Source organism: Apteryx rowi, unplaced genomic scaffold, assembly GCF_003343035.1.
Source record: "Apteryx rowi isolate R43461 unplaced genomic scaffold, aptRow1 scaffold_91, whole genome shotgun sequence".
Classification (NCBI taxonomy): domain Eukaryota; kingdom Metazoa; phylum Chordata; class Aves; order Apterygiformes; family Apterygidae; genus Apteryx; species Apteryx rowi.
Window position 1 is genome coordinate 2,018,466 of NW_020451216.1, and position 17,444 is coordinate 2,035,909.

The 17,444-nt window shown below is 45.2% G+C and overlaps 1 protein-coding gene across 2 annotated transcripts in view; it reads left to right on the forward strand.

Annotated features, from left to right (window-relative positions):
* The window catches only part of GALNT11 (polypeptide N-acetylgalactosaminyltransferase 11), a 38,405-nt gene extending 24,129 nt beyond the window's left edge, over window positions 1-14,276 (forward strand). For both annotated transcript variants that reach the window (XM_026091589.1, XM_026091590.1), the window contains 3 exons: window positions 1,980-2,084; window positions 11,038-11,175; window positions 13,455-14,276. In XM_026091589.1, coding sequence (XP_025947374.1) covers window positions 1,980-2,084; window positions 11,038-11,175; window positions 13,455-13,586 — 375 coding nt within the window. In that variant the 3' untranslated portion in view covers window positions 13,587-14,276. The remainder of the gene's footprint in view (window positions 1-1,979; window positions 2,085-11,037; window positions 11,176-13,454) is intronic.
* Window positions 14,277-17,444: the final 3,168 nt, after the last annotated feature.

Below are 17,444 nucleotides of genomic sequence, written 5' to 3' on the forward strand. Positions count from 1 at the left end.
AATGCAGTTCCTCAGCTTGGTTCTCCAGGGTTTGAGCATTATACCCAGCATTGTGGGAGAGTCAGCTTTGGCTCTGATTATATAAACTAGCTCCAGATGCCTATAAGGAACAGAATGATCAGCCAATGTCACCACTATGTGCCAAACTTCTCAGGATTCGAAATGAATCACTCCAAATCCCAGCTTATTCTCAAAAACTAATTGGGCTGGAGATAAGTGGTGGTTTGACAGCTGGGAAGAGCTGTAATAATCACAAATTGTGACAGTTCTTAGCAGTGTTATCAAATGTTGATCATCATGGTCAATAAAAACAAGGACAAATTATGTAAAACTCATGTAGCTGTATGATTTGAAAGCCTAGTGTTGAGAGAGTTATGATGTAAATGAGATTGTACCTAGAGATCTCTGGGGTATGAGGAAATGTTGCTTAGGAGATTTGTATAATTTGTTTTAGATGTGTGTAGGGAATAGGAGGAACAGGGTGCACTTGAGGAGGCAGATGGTGTCTTGGGACAGCTATTGCCAGGGATGGTACTTAGAGAAGAATGCTATTTGATACATACTTTCTAATTTTTGCTATCTTGTGATGGCGTAGTTCTCCTAGCATGTTATTGGAAGTGTCTTTTGATTTCTAAAAAAGCCCTGCAGAATCAATACAAAGGTCAAGGCAACTGTGTGTTCATAATAAAACAAAATTTGCAAAGCAGTCAGCCTGGCCTCAAGCTCAGGACAGCAACAAATATTTTTTTCTCTCCSTTTGGCTCCAAATTGGAAACAATTATTTTTAATACAGATGCCACACATGGAGCCCTGCCACCCCTCACACATGCCCATACCCAGTGGCATATGCGCTCCCCTGCACCTGGGCTCGCACCCTCTGCTGCCTGCAGCACAGTGCTTGGGGTGCAGGCAGTATTTGTTGCCTAAATAGCTGTTCCCCAGCACATTAGGGAGGGGAAAAAAACAATTGGGCTGAAAGGAAGYGTTCTGTTGGCCGCCAGTTCAGGGCACATCTATGTAGGTAATAGAAACCAATTTGAAGCCAGAATAAAGGCATGTTGGTGTGCTGGGTAACTCTGTGGGATCTCATCAACATCTTAATGATTTTGGACTGTTAGAAGAGGACAGACAAATCTTCAGGCTCTACAGATAATCTCTTAGGTGACTTTTAGGGGGGACTTCATTGCCCAGACAAGGAGAGATGCTGCTGACTTGCTAGGAACCTCCTTGTTTGCTTTGGTGGTAGATGCTTCCCAATCTGCATCAGCAGGATGGGCTCCTGACTTGAACCTGTTCCCCCGGGCCAAATGCCAACACCACATTCATTACTCCAGGTCAGGGCAGGCAGTTCATTTGAACCGGAATGGGCATTCTGGGTGTGCGCAGTTCTCCCTTCTCTGATTTGTAATTAAAATAACATAGCTGTTAAGTATGGTTTTTCAGTTATGTAAATGCTCTTGAAAATCAAGTTGCAGAAAGTTACTTATGTTGTTAAGGTATTTGTATTTAAGCACCGMCTTTCTCCTCCTTCTCCAAAGGAGTTGTCCTACTTCATGAAGAGGGACTGTGGGAGGGGAATGTCATGTTTAAGGTAAACTATAGTAAATGTAGCTTATGCAATACAGTTTAAATTCTTGAGCTAGTGAGTACCTGTGACCTTAGACTTTTGGAGAGAGTGCAGAAATGAAAGAAACCTGGCTCAGAGTACACAGGCTAAACTGTCATGTTGTGGGTATTGTATTTGTACCATAAAGAGAGAGAAATCTTGATGTAGTTAGAAAGCAAAATRGAATTATTTAATGCTGACTTTTCTCCAAATTATCTGAAAAACAAAATGGTATTTTAGAAGGGAATGAGGGTTTTTTGTTATGTTTTTTTTTGTGAGTACTTTGAGTTCTAGAGCTTCTAAAAGCATTACCATATGTTCCCTCTGATAYGTCTATTTACTGTGTCTATCAAACTATGTTTTCCTTTCACAGTTGTACCACCTTCAAACCAATAAATGCTTGGTCGCCCAGGGACACCCGAGTCAGAAAGGAGGACTGGTAGTGGTTCGCGAATGTGACTACAATGATCAAAACCAGGTATATTTGCTTCCTAATGATACCGAACAGTAGTGCACATATTGCAGGTTGCTAATATGTTTTCCTGCTGGCAAAATACCTTAGCATGACATCTCATTTTGGTGCAAGGAGGCTGATTTCAGAGTATTCTTCAAACTGCAAGGCTGGCCAAGGAAACTGCGGAGCTTAGTACGCTGTACCTACTAGTGCTGAGCATTGGCTGTTATAATCTCCTTTCTTTATGGGCTGAATCTCTATATTTGGTTGAAAACTACCGCAGATAGCTTCTGATGAGTTCATAACCTACTGATTGACACTTTGGGCTTTGTAGAAGCGCTTCTGGTCAATTCTTCATGTTGGGACTCGGCGAGGCTTTTTCTTGGTCCACTCTTCCTTGTGTAGCGTACCACTGTGTTTATCTGCTGTTGTAGTGGTTTGTGGTTTGGGATGAATGAATGATTTGTTCTTACCATTAAGCAGAAGGAGTTCTAAGGAATCTAGAAGGTTCTTCGGTTGCAGGTGAGTTGCTAATCTGGTGTTTAACTGGGGATGGATGTGAAAAATCTAATGAGTTATTGTATTACTGAATGAAAAGCCTTTGCTATTCCGCTTCCATTCTTCCAGGCAACAGAAACTTAGGACTGAGAAAAATAATCTTCAAGGTAGAGAGATCCTAATGCCTTTAAGTTCTTTAGCTAACTAAAAACTGCATTGAGAGCATTGAAATTTAGGAGTCCTGGGGACCAAAGTCTAAAAAATGGATCTTTTCTAAGGAGAAAAGTAATCAAAGACACTAAATAAATGCAATGTAATGCAGCATTGCTTTACCACAGGTGGGTTGTGCTAGACTAACTTGGTATTTTATGAAATGGGCGGTGGTTTTCAGGACAACAAAACTGCAGCAGTCAGTCAATGAAAGCACTTGATGTTATGCTGTATGGAGGATTATTAGCAGAGATGAATGGTAGAGTTTAAAGTCTGGGGGTTTAAAAATGGACCTTAATAGAAATGACAAGTGACAACAAAAAACTAATGATGTGGGTGTGAATTTAAGTGACCAATCTTAAATTGGATCTTCATTAATATTTCTAATAATGACTTTGTATGAGAGAGACTAATTATCTTAAGGACTGAAGCAGTAGAAGCACAGTATTTATAACAGTCCCAAACAAAAGGTTGTATGCTTTGTGAATTAATGGGACTTTGTGCTCCTAGCTGTGGGCTCACCACTTGGCTATGACAGAGAGAGAGCGTGTGAGGGGTGTTAGGCAATGTCTGGGTGAACATGGTGTGGCCCTAGACACATGCTCTCCAGCTGCCGCACCGAACTTATCAATAAATACATCCCCGTGATCAGTCTGCCTTGGGGATATGGAGGGACTCTCACTGTGACTAAACTGTAGGTCCCCTGTTTTAAAGATGGATGGATTTAAGCTGGAATGAGAAGGGCAATAGAGGTTTTCCAGTATGTTCTCTTTCCATAAGCTATAAGAAAGTCAGCAAGTCTTACTGACTATGTAAATGTAGTGGTTGGCACCAGAGATTTCACACTTACAGTGCCAAAGGTGCTAAGCTGCTTTCTGAGACATTCAGTCTGAGTGAAGAAGCTGGAATGTTTTTTTTTTTTTTTCGTGGATAATGTCCACAGTAAGAACAGATGGTCCTCACAGTCACTGTTTCTCTTCCTCTCCTTCTGTGATGTTTCTAATGGTGAACCACCACATGGTTGGAGGARGTCTGCTATTTTTCCCCCTTATCAGAACCTTCTGCTTTTCTCCCACAGACAAACTTCAGTTATCCTTTTGGTGTCGAGAAAGACTGATTAATGCTCAGATTGTTGATCTCTGGCTCCCTTTCTGATGAACYGAGTTTAGTAGTAGGAAGCGACAACCAGTCTCATGGAAAACTGGCTGCGCTATCTTCTTTTATAGTGTTTTTGTTCTCCAACCAAGTACATTTAACCAACAGTATGGTTTTATGCCATTAGACTTTGCTCTCCTAATAAATCCTGAGAATACACTTCAGCCTGTTTTCTTTCAGATCCTCTTGAACAGTCTTGCTCAAGATGCATGAGAACAATGTAAAGAAAGAAGAGACTTTTTAATAGTTTCTGCCTATAAAAATAGGGAGAAACTTTCCAAGTATTAGGTGCCTTTAATTGCCATTTCTGGTAACATCCAGTCTGTTGGTCTTTTCAGTTAATTTTTGTACCGTCTGTCCTACACCTTTAGCCTAACAGGAAAGGCTGTGTTGGGTCAGGTCAAAGGCAGGTACCCCAGTGCACTGTCTTGAGGATGCCCAGCAGCAGAAGGCGAAGCGAGCAATGCAAACAGTGCAGATGTGGTTATGCTGGACGATAGCTCAAGGAAGCAAGCTTGCAAGCAGTATTTTTGTGACTTTTCTGTGTGTGTTTTTTTTTTTCCTGAGCCAAAGATGGAATTTTTGTGAATAACAGCCTTTGAATTTTGTTTTTTCATGAATGTTTAACTATATTTTGAGCCAATATAAGTTTTTGGTATCCTGTGGCAATGATTACCAAAATTCAGCTGTGTTTTCTGTGGAAAAAATGTGATGCCACTTTGATTTCTTTTGAAGCCTGTTAATTTTTCTCTGAGGTATCAGAATAAGTTATCACTGTTTATCTCGTTCCAGGCTACCTTTGCTTTGTGAATAAATAGCATCTTCTCTTGAAAAACTACTGTTCAGTAAGGAGTAAGATGCAGTCTACCTGGGAAAACATGCAAAAGCTGGGAAAACAAAATTTGGCTTTCTTGAGACTCTTATTAATTGTAATTCTTTGGACTGAAAAATGATCTGTGTAATACTGGCAATTTCTAGACGAGAGCTAACCTTCAAAGTGCTAACTTAATGTACCTGTTGTTGGAGGGGGAAAAAAAACACAACAGACTCACTGAAGTCATGAGACTGGCCTTACAAGCAAGACTGCTTTACCTTTAGTTTATGCCTACTCTGTTTTCTCTCTCTTTCATGGCTGCAGAGAGAAGCCGAATTCTCACTTAACTCCTTGATCAAATAATAGCTGTTATGAAAACTTTGCAATCATATCATCAGTATGGATAATAACTCAATTTGATCATCCTTAAGCAGAGTTAAAAAAGATTCACATTAGAGAAACCCATTTTCTAGAATTTAACAGTGGCATTACACGGTGTTTTTTTGTTTTTTTTGGGGCGCTATAGTAATAAAATGCAAAAGAAAAGTGGTTCTCACAGGTGATGCATCTAGAAAATATTCCAAAATTAGGGTCTTCCTCTAAGGTATGTTAATAATGCATATTAGGACACATTTTATAGCCATAACAGAAACACTCAGTAGTCTGGGATAATACTGGGAACTGAACGCAACTTTTGGAATGGATAATGAAAATGTTGTGGTTGGAAATGGCATGAGTAGGAGAGGTGATGTGATCTAGTAGGACAAAGGTCAGTGCAAAGAAGTCTGAAGTAACAAAAGCTAAGAAGCAGAGAAGTTGAATGTGAATTTTGCGAGCAGAAAACCAACATGGAATGAGAAGTTTTGTAGTTGAAGAGTGGTTGTGTGAAGGGACTGCCAGCATTGTSAAAGCAAGCACTGTCCTTCCTGAAGTCAGGAGGATATCTGATCTCTTTCTGGAAGCAAGGCTGAGAATGCTGAAGATGGTGCACACCACAAAAACCAATGTGTTGAAGGATGATGGAAAACATTAAAGCACTTTGAAAGATCATGAAAGGTTGGAGGTGTCTGAAATGCAGAAGTAAAAAACTTAAGTGATATGGATTCTACCCAAAAATGCCATACCGAGGGTTAGTGAGGTGGTGATCAGGAGGCCAGGATCCTGAAGCAGACTTTGCACTAGATACTGCCACAAAGGAAGAGAAATAGAAGTAGCCGCCAACTAACTTGGCAAAGAGAATCAAAGAAGGTTTTGGAATGAAGTAGAATGGCCAAAACAAGACAAATTAGTGGGAGCATTTGTGATTTGGCAGCTTAAAGAAGATTGTATTTGTAATGTATATCTGATGCATGCTTGTTATCTTCCTGACCTAAATGCCTAAAGCCAAGTTTTTTTCTTAAAATCCACTGTGCTATGTGTGTTTTTTCCTGCTGTTTGTTTTCAAATGCACTAAGTTGACTTTTTTAAGCTTTACTTTCTGAATTGTGTTTATTATAACCTTTCCTCTGTGTGTTTGCTTCATCTGAATAATTTAAGCTTTCATCTACTTAGCAATATGTTAAGCTTTAATCATGTGACTCTTGCCATTCCAGCTGGTGATGGTGCTTAGGTGTCTAAGCATGTGCATCTGTACTCTGCTGAATATGACTTTAAAAGATAATTTATTTGAGCAGGGAATTTCAGAAAAGTGCTGTTAACACTTGTGTAGCACTTTATAAATCCAAACAAGTACTTTAGACTCTTGCTCTTGAACAGTTTGTAGAAGGCTCTACTCACTAAATCACTGCATTTTTCTGTAAGGTCTTTCTCCCTGTATCTCTGGATCATGGATGTGAACTCGCTTTTTTGATACAACACACATGTCTAGAGTGAGTGAGGAGAAGAGCAGGTTGTGATGTCTGCTTGCTGCTTCAGTTTCATCAGCAGTTTGAGCAACACACTTCCGCAGTCTCCCTAACAAAGAATTTGTCCATTCTACAAAATATCAGGAACACACCTTTTGAAATGTAAAACTGGCAACACGTACATGCTTTAGAATGACCTTCAGGTGAACACTGGGTTTCCTGGATAAAATAGCTTAAAATAATGATTATAAAACGCCGAGCGTTGCTGCTTCTGGAAACTTTCACAAAAGTCATTTGGTGCTCTGATGTTATCGTTATAATRACAGGAACTGCAGTATATGCAACTAGCTGTGATGATGCAAATAGCTAGGCAGAGCTCGTCCTCAGTGCTGGGTGGCTTCTTTGTGCTCTTAAACTGAGTTTTTGGCTTTTAAAAACTCTCTCTGACTGTATAAAGCTATAGTGCCCATCTAAGCAGTGGATTGTCACTGATCAGAGTACTGGAATGCTTCTCCTGTCAACGTGGTTCATGGCAGTGATTTTCTTTCGCGCAAAGGGTTGTTTTTCCAGCAGTTACTGTCTCATATTTTTTGGAGTGAAGTTTTTCAATACATTCCTCTAGTGCTAATGCAATCTGCAGACAAAATAAGATCGTATATGTGTGAAGCTGTGCCAGCTGGCCAGCCATCCCTTTTATTACACTGTACTGCACTCTGAAAGCCAGAGGGTAGGCTGATGTTTCTAGGGAATAAATACTTCAAAATTATATGGAATAAAACAGAAAGCAAWGAGTTTCCCTCTTCTACCTACTACAGATTCCTAGATTTTTTTTTTTGTCTAGGTTGGGAGTTAGCTTTTATTTTAATACAGATGTCCGTATTGATACTTGACCCAAAGTCTCATATAGTTAACTCCATTTTTGCAAAAGGAAATGACAGTATAGACCACCCTTCTAGAGGACAAAGTAACATTTGAGCCCTCTCCTCACTTGAATTTTCTCTGAAGTAGCGTGGATAGCTGTTGTCCATTTATATTAACTGTACTGTGGCAATAATTTCGTCATTTAAAAAAAAACAACAAAAAAAAGTAAGTCCAGGATCTTTTTATTATGGAAAAATAGAGAGGGATCCATGGGATATAGGGGCTTATGGAGGGAGGGAAGAGCATGCATTGGTTACCAACAGTGGCAGCCTGTAACCACAGTTAAGAAATACAAATATTAGTAAGATGAGAGAGAGCAAAAAAACAAAATAAAAACCATTAACATCCAGCAAGGTGCGACTCCTTGCAAGGACAGAAGTACAACAGTCATCAGCACAGACTTTTCATCATATACAGCCTAGTGAAAAAACATCGCTCCTTTAGGTGCCTAGCTCTGTGCTGCTGGCTACTTGCCATTTTTGCAGCAGCACCTGCCTCTTTACTGGTTATAGGCCAAGCTTCRCTATTGGGCTTGAGCCTGAACCCAAGGAAGTCACTGACAAAAGGAAAAGGAGAGCAGAAGACTTTACTCATAGGTCAGATGCTCTGTGCCAGGTGAGGTTTCCTTCCTGTATTGCAGTCTTCTGTGTGAGCTGGGCTGCTGCTCCAGTCAGCCTGTATAACCGTGAGAGCTAAACATCATCCTTCCAGCCTGTGGAGGCAGGGAAACAAAATACTTAATACTTTTCAGGGTATGCAAAGGCTTGCGGTTATATAATGCAAAAAAAAAAAAAAAAAAAAAAAAAAAGAGCCACACTGGTGACTTCTTTCCCCGTGCTCAAATCTGTTACTAATCTGCACGTTTGTACTGATATTCGAATCTGAATTTGGACCTATAAACTGTCTCAAATGTGGGGCTTGTTTCTCTCTTCTTTCTTTTTCACCCAAACCATATAACCAGCTTGAAGTTAATTTTGGCCGGCTTGTATAGGCCTTTCTGGAGAAGGATCGCACTGGATGTTAACCAATGTGTGGTGTTCTTCCAGCAGCCCATTACCCAGTTTTTGATTAAAGATCTGCTCCCTGTGCCACTGCATTCTTTCAATTCTTATTTCTCTCTGTCATCTGGATTTTGCTCTATCTTTCTTCTCCTTTTAATAACAATAATCTTCTGGCAGCTCCTGCTATTTCTCCATTCTCTCCTCCTCTTCAATCTTGCCTTGCTTTAAGCCCTGTCATGAGAAAGAAACTGAAAAGGTGTGTTAGAAGACACTGAATCCATAATGTTAGGATATACTTTAATGTAATACCTGCAATTCCTTGAGGGGCTGTCAGTGATAGAGTGAACTGTGTACCTTTTAATCATGCCTTCCAGCTGAGATGGTGTCCTGAATCACAGCTCCCTCCAGAAGGCTGATTTTTAGCTTCACCAGACCAAAACCAAAATGCCAACAACAATTAATTTAATTTGCCTGACTTCACTGCCTGTAATTTGATATTTGAGACTTTGAATGTAAAACTCGCACAGACTTGCTGGAAAAAAATCACAGAGGGCACTGTTACTGCAGCACTGTGAGCTATGTGAGATCATTACAGTGCGAAAAGAAGGAATACGCCAAAGAGCTCAGCATGCCTGTAGGTCTTTAGTTCTGGTACAATTATGTGGGGCTCAATTCCTTCTCACGCACAGCAGCAGAAGTCGTAGGAAAGGGAGCTGATGGAGGCGAGCAAGGCGAGTTAGCAGAGCTGCTCCTTRTATGTGCCAGCCTCAGGGCAGCAGCAGAAGGAGGAACCTGGCCAGCTGCACCTTCACCTGCTCGACACCCAGAGAGGTTCAGAGATGCTCTCCAGTTGCTATGCGAATGCAGGAGCCTCACTGGGGGTTCAGAATCGCAGAAGTTATGTTTGGTATTTAACCAGATGGTCTAGGCATCTTCCTTTCACTGCTGAGTTCCAGTTTTCCCATATACTTTCTCCATGCCTCCACCCTTGTATAACCTAGGAGGTTTCTGAGGTGCACGCACCAAAGCTGCATCCATTTCTTTGCTTCCTGGCACAAGGATTAGTGTCTCCTGTTGATTATGAGAGTTCCAGGGTCCTCTACCTAACTGTTCTTGGCCCAAGTCTTTGCTGGCCTGAAGGGCACTGAGGGAGGGAGGTGGGACCAACAGCCCCCAGAGTTGAGACCAAATGGATGGTCCAGCTTTCCTGAACCCTTAGGTACAGCAGACGTGCCTTACTCCAGAACAAGGTTTAGGCCAGGTCAGTGAGTGCCAGCAGGGCAGGGGCATGAACTGCAGCAACCGAAGGTGCCCAACAGCATTTTATGCTGACAATACAAGTACCTGCTTGGGCTGGGTTAGCACAGGCGAGAGAACGAATTGACAGCTTCAGTGTGTCCCTGCTTTTTGTGGGAGGTGACAGTAGTTTTCAGTGTGAGAGCAGAGAAGTTCTCCAGACAAGTCACATAACGTATTCATAGCTGCAAATGTAAATGATGTGTTCTTGCTTTATGCAGATAGGCTGCAGAGAGAGGTTGAGCTTCAGATGTGAACTCGATTCCCACCACCACGTGAGCTTCTGGCATATTGTGTAGGCTGTTGAGGTCCAGGTCAAGGCATTTTCATTTAGTCAGCTGTTGCCCTGAAACAAAATGTGTGCAAAGTGGGAGGGCTGATCTCCTCCGAAGGTTTAACCCTGGCASAACTAGCAAACACAGCCTGGCTGGGGAATGGAGAGGGCATAAACCTGTCAGCTGTGAAACATGTAGCTTTCAGCATGAGTATGGTAGAGCAGCAATTTCTCACACTCCCCAGAGAGCGATCTGGAAAGTTTTGATAGCGTCTGGATGTCGGAGATCGTTTCCTATCTGAGCAAAGGTCTCTGCGTGCTAGGCCACTGGCTGTAAGGAGCAGGACCCTAGGACCAGTGCAGGGACTAGTTAAGCAAATTCTTACATGTTTCTGGCCAAATGCAGCAGTTTCCAAGAAGGCTGGAGATGCCTTTTTGCCTTGTGTGCCTGCCAAGCTGCTTCCACACAGCTCTTGTGCCATCTGCTGTTGCCCAGCTTCCCCCTCTGGCCCCCGTGCTGGCTTCYTGCATGTAGCTGAGGCAATCCACCAACCTTCCTTCATGTCTAAAGGATCATCTTTGGATAAGAAGATTTACTGCCTGACTTAATGACTTGGCTCAGAGAGTGGCCGTTCACCTGCCTGGAGATCTGCTTGTCCGTTGTGTCTTGTCTAGCTGTCTGGACAGGAGGAACATATGGGAGTGCTGCCTAATTTTGAAAAAACGCTAGTACAGAGCAAGAACACAAGTTGTCCTACTGGTGCCTCTGCACGGGGTAATGCTGGGAAGGCAACAGAGTGCTGCAGCTGCWTTTCAGTTGCTGGGGAAAAGGCAGCAGAGGGGCAGTGAGAATTACAAGGCACATTTCTGACATCCAGATCTGACATCGCCGGCTCTGTGGCTGGACAAAGGATGTAAGGCAGCTGCCCTGAAAGTTTCATGATAAATGCTTTTCCTCTTTCAGATCTGGGTTTACAACGAAGACCACGAGCTGATTTTAAATAATCTCCTTTGCTTGGATGTTTCGGAAACTCGTTCATCTGATCCACCRCGTCTCATGAAATGCCACGGGTCTGGTGGGTCACAGCAGTGGACGTTTGGGGTAAGTGGAGTGGCTGGCATGTAGCAGCACATTTCTTGTAGTTAAACCTTGGTAAGCGACAGTGACACTAACAAGGCATCAGGGATGGGGTTTAATTAYGAACAAACCTCAGATCTACTAAGCTGATCGTACTATGGCAGTCCCAGCCCCCAGGTGACGCAGCCTGTACTAGAGTTGCACAGTTTTGGTGGCTGCATTTCAGCCTGAACAAGATGTTCCCTGGGCTCTGGGCCTTTTCCTTTCCAACGCAGGAAGGTTTCTGCAGCCCCATCTAGACTCTTGTCTCTTCGTCACAGCCACCCGCAGAACTGCAGCTCACAGGGAGGTGCTGGAAAGAACAAAATCCAGCTCGCAGCACTGTGTTGTGTTGCCTGGCAGGACTTGCAGGAACAGGAAACAGGAGCAGTCTTGTGGTTATTTCTGCTTAGTGCTTGAAGCAGCACAGGGCAGCGCTGGGGACTGAGAGGAGTTTTTTGCGGTCGCTTCTGCAGTACAGTCGCATCTCCTTTGTTAGTGGCTTAGAGTCTGGAGTGGCTGATTTCACAAAACTGAACTAATGCTGCATATACATGAAACATGACTCCTCGGTATTAATGTAAAAGCTGTCTCCTCCCATGCCTCCAGTATAGCAGCAAGCCTGTAATAGAAGTATTAGTGAACAAACAAAAGAGCACTGCCAGAACTGCCTGTTGCATGGTCATGTGCTTCCAGGACAGCCCTGTATGTACTGTCCTGGGTTCATACTGTGCTGCTTCTTGGGAGCACAGGTTCCTAAGTGGATTCAAATAAGGAAGCTTGTTGCAATCCGGGAAGGTTCAGAGACCTCGAGAAGCAGATACGGGCAGACCCAGAGTTATGCGTGTGTCTGACAGTTGGAGACACCTTGCAGCTCTGCCCCAGCCTTCATCCAGCAGCACCACAGCCCGCTGCTGGGAGAGGGAGCGGGAGCAGGGAGCTAAGGAAGGTTGCTGGTGATAGGGGATTACTTGGGGTTCTTCAGCTTGAATTATTGGGCAAAGATTGACAAGCCTGAGAAGCGACTGGACAATAAAATTGCAGCAGAAATTCAATGTCTGTAAATGTTCAGCGATAGGTGTGGTGGTGGTGGGCAGTCCAGGCTTCAGGTAGGAAACATGGGCTTTGAGCTGACCAACGCCACTTGGGCGTACGGCAGGTGTATCTGTAACAGTGTCCGCCTGGTGCACAGTAATGATCAATAGCAAAAGAAAGTGAATCAAACATTAGAATTTTTTAGGAAAGGAATAGGGACCAAAATAGAAAAATGTCATCGCACCATGTTAGTTTGTCCGTACTGTGCGTGCTGGTCTCCTCCTTTCAGGTTAAATTAGGGCTGGAGATGGTTCAGAAATGGGTGGCAGGGTAGATCTGAGGTGTAGGGTATCTTCCATATGAAGAATATGTGAGTAGTCTGGCACTCTTTAGAAAAGTGATGATTTGTATGGGCAGGGGGACTACAGTAGATGCGTAAGAGTCAGTGGCATGGAGAAAGTAGATAGAGGCCAACTGTGAACTGTGTCTTGTAGTACAAGACATGAGATTGTCAAATGAAGATGATAGAGGGCAGGCTCAAAATGAGGTGGTCAATAGCGTGGTGGGGCCATGAGCTATACAACACCTCACTAAAGGCTGCTGCGAGTGTAAAAAAACTTAAGGGAGAGTGGTCACGTACTCGGGAGCAATCTGGAGAGGGTTGCTAAAGTACAGACTGCATCACGCTCCAGAAATCTGAGCTAGCGATAGCTGGAGGTGGGGTGAGCACTCTGGGGGGCATCATAATATTCTTGCCACGTTTTCATGCTTCCCTGGTTGTCTGCATATGGCCATCAGCAGAGCCCCAGAGCCCAGGTCTGAGCCAGCGCGACTTCTCGCACACCTGCCCCCTCCGTGCAGGAGAGCGGCAGTCACTGTGCCGCAGGGTAACCTTGCGGGCTTCCTCGCCACTGAGCCATGGGGAACCGTTTTGATCATCCTTCCACCTCATTAAGAAACTACGGTGTAAACAAAATACGAATTAAGTCCCTCTAAGGGTATGGGAACCCTCGTTTCAAGGTCTGAACATGGTCATGGGGGCGTGCTGTACTCTGGCTTTCACCTATTGCTGCTGTGGATCTTGGGTGTCAGGGCCTGGGAGAAAGGTTTCTGAAATGGTCGTCCCGAAGGAAGGGGCACCCTAAGCATCAGTTTCAGCTTCAGTTTGAAAATGGCGTAGAACAGAGGTTTTAATAAATAAATCCCGTCTGTCTTTCTCTCTCCCGCAGAAAAACAGCCGCCTCTACCAGGTGTCYGTGGGGCAGTGCATGAAGGTGGTGGATCCACTTAGCCATAAAGGATATGTGACCATGGCCATCTGCGATGGGTCCCTTCCTCAGCAGTGGAATTTTGAGAGCTGAGTCAGCAAGGATGTGGCTGTGAGAAGCGTTAAGACCCGATTTTCCCTTCAGCTGTGATTTCAAGTGATTCTGGAGGGCTTTGCAAGGAGCCCTTAGCTGCTACACCTGGCACCAGCCATCGCAAGGGTCACCCTTTGGAAATACTCTGCTACGAAAAGCTGCGTGCGTGAGAAGGTCCACGTGGCCACCGGTCCCTGGTCAGATGCAGCAGTGATGGCACCAGCCCCGCTACAGAAAATCAACGTGTAGAAGTGCAATTTATCAGCAGTTTCTTGGATTTCCCTGGATTATCGAACTGTTTTTAAGTAAGAAAAAATGATTAGAGCAATGTAATCTAAATTGTGAGATTTTAGCTCTGTGGATCTTTTAAATGACAGTGACAGAAAGGAGTCCTTCTCAAGTGTTTCATGTGCAGTATCTCATTAATTTACATTTTTAGTGTGGTTTTACTGGCCAAATTATTTTACCTTATCTGGAAAATATTTCTATTCCCTTTTATCTTCTGAAAATTGTCATTTGTAATATTTAAGTTTAGTTCTGTTAATTTCCAGTTTTAGGACATCTCATGTAGTTTAAATTCTTAGCTGTCATTTGTCACCTTGTATTTAAAACAAAGTAACTATTACAAAGTCTATTTTGATGACTCATGACAGTAGCTACATTTAAAATAAAGTATCATTTTTTTATTAATCAGTATTGCCTTTTGCTCTGTAGCCATGGGACCAGAAAGCACAAAGAGACTGATGCAAACTAGCAGTCACGTAATCAGGGTCTTCCCTTGTTTTCACTCCCTTTTCTTCACAGCCAGATCTTTCTCTCGCTCTCACTTCCAGGAGGGTTTGGCAGATACAGCTTCTCTCTCTTTTTTTTTTTCCCCCTCAATTTACCTGTTCCCCTTCCCAAATTCATTTATTTCACTTCTCTCTCTAACTTCCTGCCTGAGTCGCGCACACTTCAGCGTGTGGAAGCTGCTGTAGAAGAAGAACGCCGTTCTCCCCCAGCGTGTGTTGTCTGGGCAGCGCTGGCCTTGTTCGTCGTGCAGGAGCAGGCCGCCCTGCCTGGGAAGCGCGCAGGCAGCCCGGCGTTGGCAGCCGGGACAGCCCTGCCCTTTCCCTTGGGCGGCAGAAGCGTTCTCCAACCGCAGAAATACTGCAGCATCCGGTTACTGACATTTTGGCAGCGTGAGGCAAATAACGGTGATGTTGGAGTGATTACAGAGCCGAGTCTTCCTGCAGGGAGGACAGATTGACTAGCGACGAGTTGCGTTTGGTCCTTCGCAGCCGGCCAGCGCGCGGCCACGCTGGGCGAGGAAGCGCAAGAGGAGAGCGGGCAGGTGGGAGCAGTCCCTCGCTGCTGCYCAGCGCCAGGCCTCCTGCCGCGGGAAGCGGGGAGCCGCGAGTCACAGGAGCGCGCAGAACAAGGTAAGCAGGGCTTTAAGTATCGTAACCCAGACCGCTAGGCCGAAGTGGAAGTTCGTCCGGATAAAGCATTGTAATGTGAGTAATTAGACACCAGCCAAGCTCCTTCCTTCCAGTGAGTCGCTAGAAACGACCACAGCCCTCTTCAGCAGTTGTCCGTCAGTTGAGGCCCCTACCACGAGCCTCCCCGTGGCGGTCGGGCCCTTCGAGGGAGCGCAGAGTCCGGAAATCGCTTCCCAAACGCCTGGTGAAGGGTGGCAGCGCTGTCTGGCCTTGGGGCCTGGAACAGGTTCACGCTGTGGCTGCTCGCAGCAGCCTCCGGCCCTGCCCCGTAGCTGCAGCTTGCCGCAGTGGCTGTAAGGTGGCCTAAAACGGACCTGAGCAGTTTGCCAATGGCTCCAGAGCGGATTTACGATGAACGCAAATACCTGTTTCCTTGTGGCGACGCCTCGGTGAGTTTTGTGCATGGGATTAATTCCAGTCCTCGTGGGGGAGAAGGGTGAGCTGCGGCTTCTTTTATGCCTGTCTGGTTAGTCCTGACTGCTCCTGGGAGCTGGGGAGAAGCAGCCGGGGATGAGGGTGCAGCTGCTTCCGGCTCTTTGGGGGGCTTGGCCCTAGCTGGGAAATTTTCATGGCTGTCACGTTGGATGTGCCCCAGCTTTGCTGGCTTTCTTTTTGGTGGCCTTTATGTTGTCTGTTTCAAAGGAATCAAAAACCAAACTCCTCCTCCAACAGGCAACGCAGATGTTTTCTTTATTTACTGAGTTTATTGCCGCAGAGGATTTTTGACCTTTTGCTACTCTGTGGGGAAAGTTGGAGGCTGCTGTCAAAAACGTGGTCCTTAAGGCTGCAAAAAATAGACAAATACATAAAGTGGATGGAGCACTGAATTGCGGCTGGCTTGTTACTTAATATGAAGATAGATAGATAGATAGATAGATAAATAGTCTTGCTCATACTGTCTCTATAAAATAATTCACTTTTTTACCCCATACATATTAGCCACCTATAACATTTTGAGACTTGTTGTTTGAAGGAATTGTAACCCTCCTTCTACTGCATTGCTGTTGTCTGGGCATCTTTCTTTCTCTTACCATGTGCAAAGACAGATGCTGCACATGTCCTAGGCACAGCTAGGACTTACTTACTTACTATCGATCGGCTAATACAAGCACAGACAGCTGTGCAAACCAGCATGTTGTTAGCAGCCGAAGCGCTGCTGCGCTCGCCCGCAGGCCCCGTGGTTGCAGGAGCGCTACTGAGCTTTGTGCTGCGCCGCATGTGCCAAGCTGCCGCAGGGGCCTAGGAACAGGCGCCTGGTTCCAGGAACATGTTGAGGCAACGACATCTCACGCTGGGTCAATCATCTTCTTTTTTTTTTTTTCCCCCAGTGAATTTTTGGCCAGAGCGGTGTCTATTTAGCGTGTCTGTTCTTCAGCCATACCACTAGGTCACCAGGTCCTAAGTTTGAACGAGTGATAGATCTTGTCTGTAAACAGCCAGTGCTGAATCCGTTGCTTTTCCTGGCTAGGCGTTAGGGGTGCTGCCTGGGATTAGGCAGCGATGCATAGTCTTCTGCCTCTATTTTAGTGATGACTAACAGTCGACTCTTGATGTGGTTGACTAGGATGACTAAAAGGAAAAGGCTCATCCATGAATTATAAGCTCTCATGACCCTCAGTTTGCCATTGGCATGCTGAGAAATTTGTTACTTGTAAAGCAACAATGCCTAGGAGCAYTTTTAAGCCTCCGTGTTTCCTTCGTGAAGCCTCATGGAGGTGGTGGTGACCATGGCCCATYGCCTGACTTTGAAAGCGAGGAAGGGACCTGCTTCGTGGCTCGTTTCTCTAGCCTTTCCTCAGGTTGTGCTCCCCTCTCTGCTGCGCGTATGTGCCAGGGTGGAGGCTGGGGTTCGGGAGAGAAACCACTTTCYTGCCAAGGCACTGCTGCCTTGAACAGCAGCGTCCAGAGCCCTGCTGCAGGCCCCCGCGCTCACCTGGCCTGTGGCGCTTTGAGCCTGGCCCGAGGGGAGCCACCGTTTCCTCCGCAGGCGCTGAAGGAGCAGCGCAGGCAGCGTGGTTCTGCGCAGCAGCCGAGCCCTTGCACCGAAAGCCCAAACGAGCGGCTGACTGGAAACTTGGTGAGGCTTCGCGGCGCTGCTGGAGGGCAAAACGGAGCTGGTGAGGGATGGTGACTCAACCGCCTCAGGATTTTTTAGCCTCGGGAGAGGCTAGAGGAGCCAGAAGCTGACACCAGGTTGCGTCTTCACGCAAACAAGCGACACGAGGTTCTACAGCAGAACAGCTGGGAAGGGCCGTTCCTGTTCCTTCCTTCCCCCGGAGGCAGAGAAGCCGCTGCCTCCGCTGAAGCGGTTCAACTTGTCGCCGGAGCCTGCGAACGCCCCTCGGGCAGCTCCTCACTTTGGCCGCGTAAGGGGAGG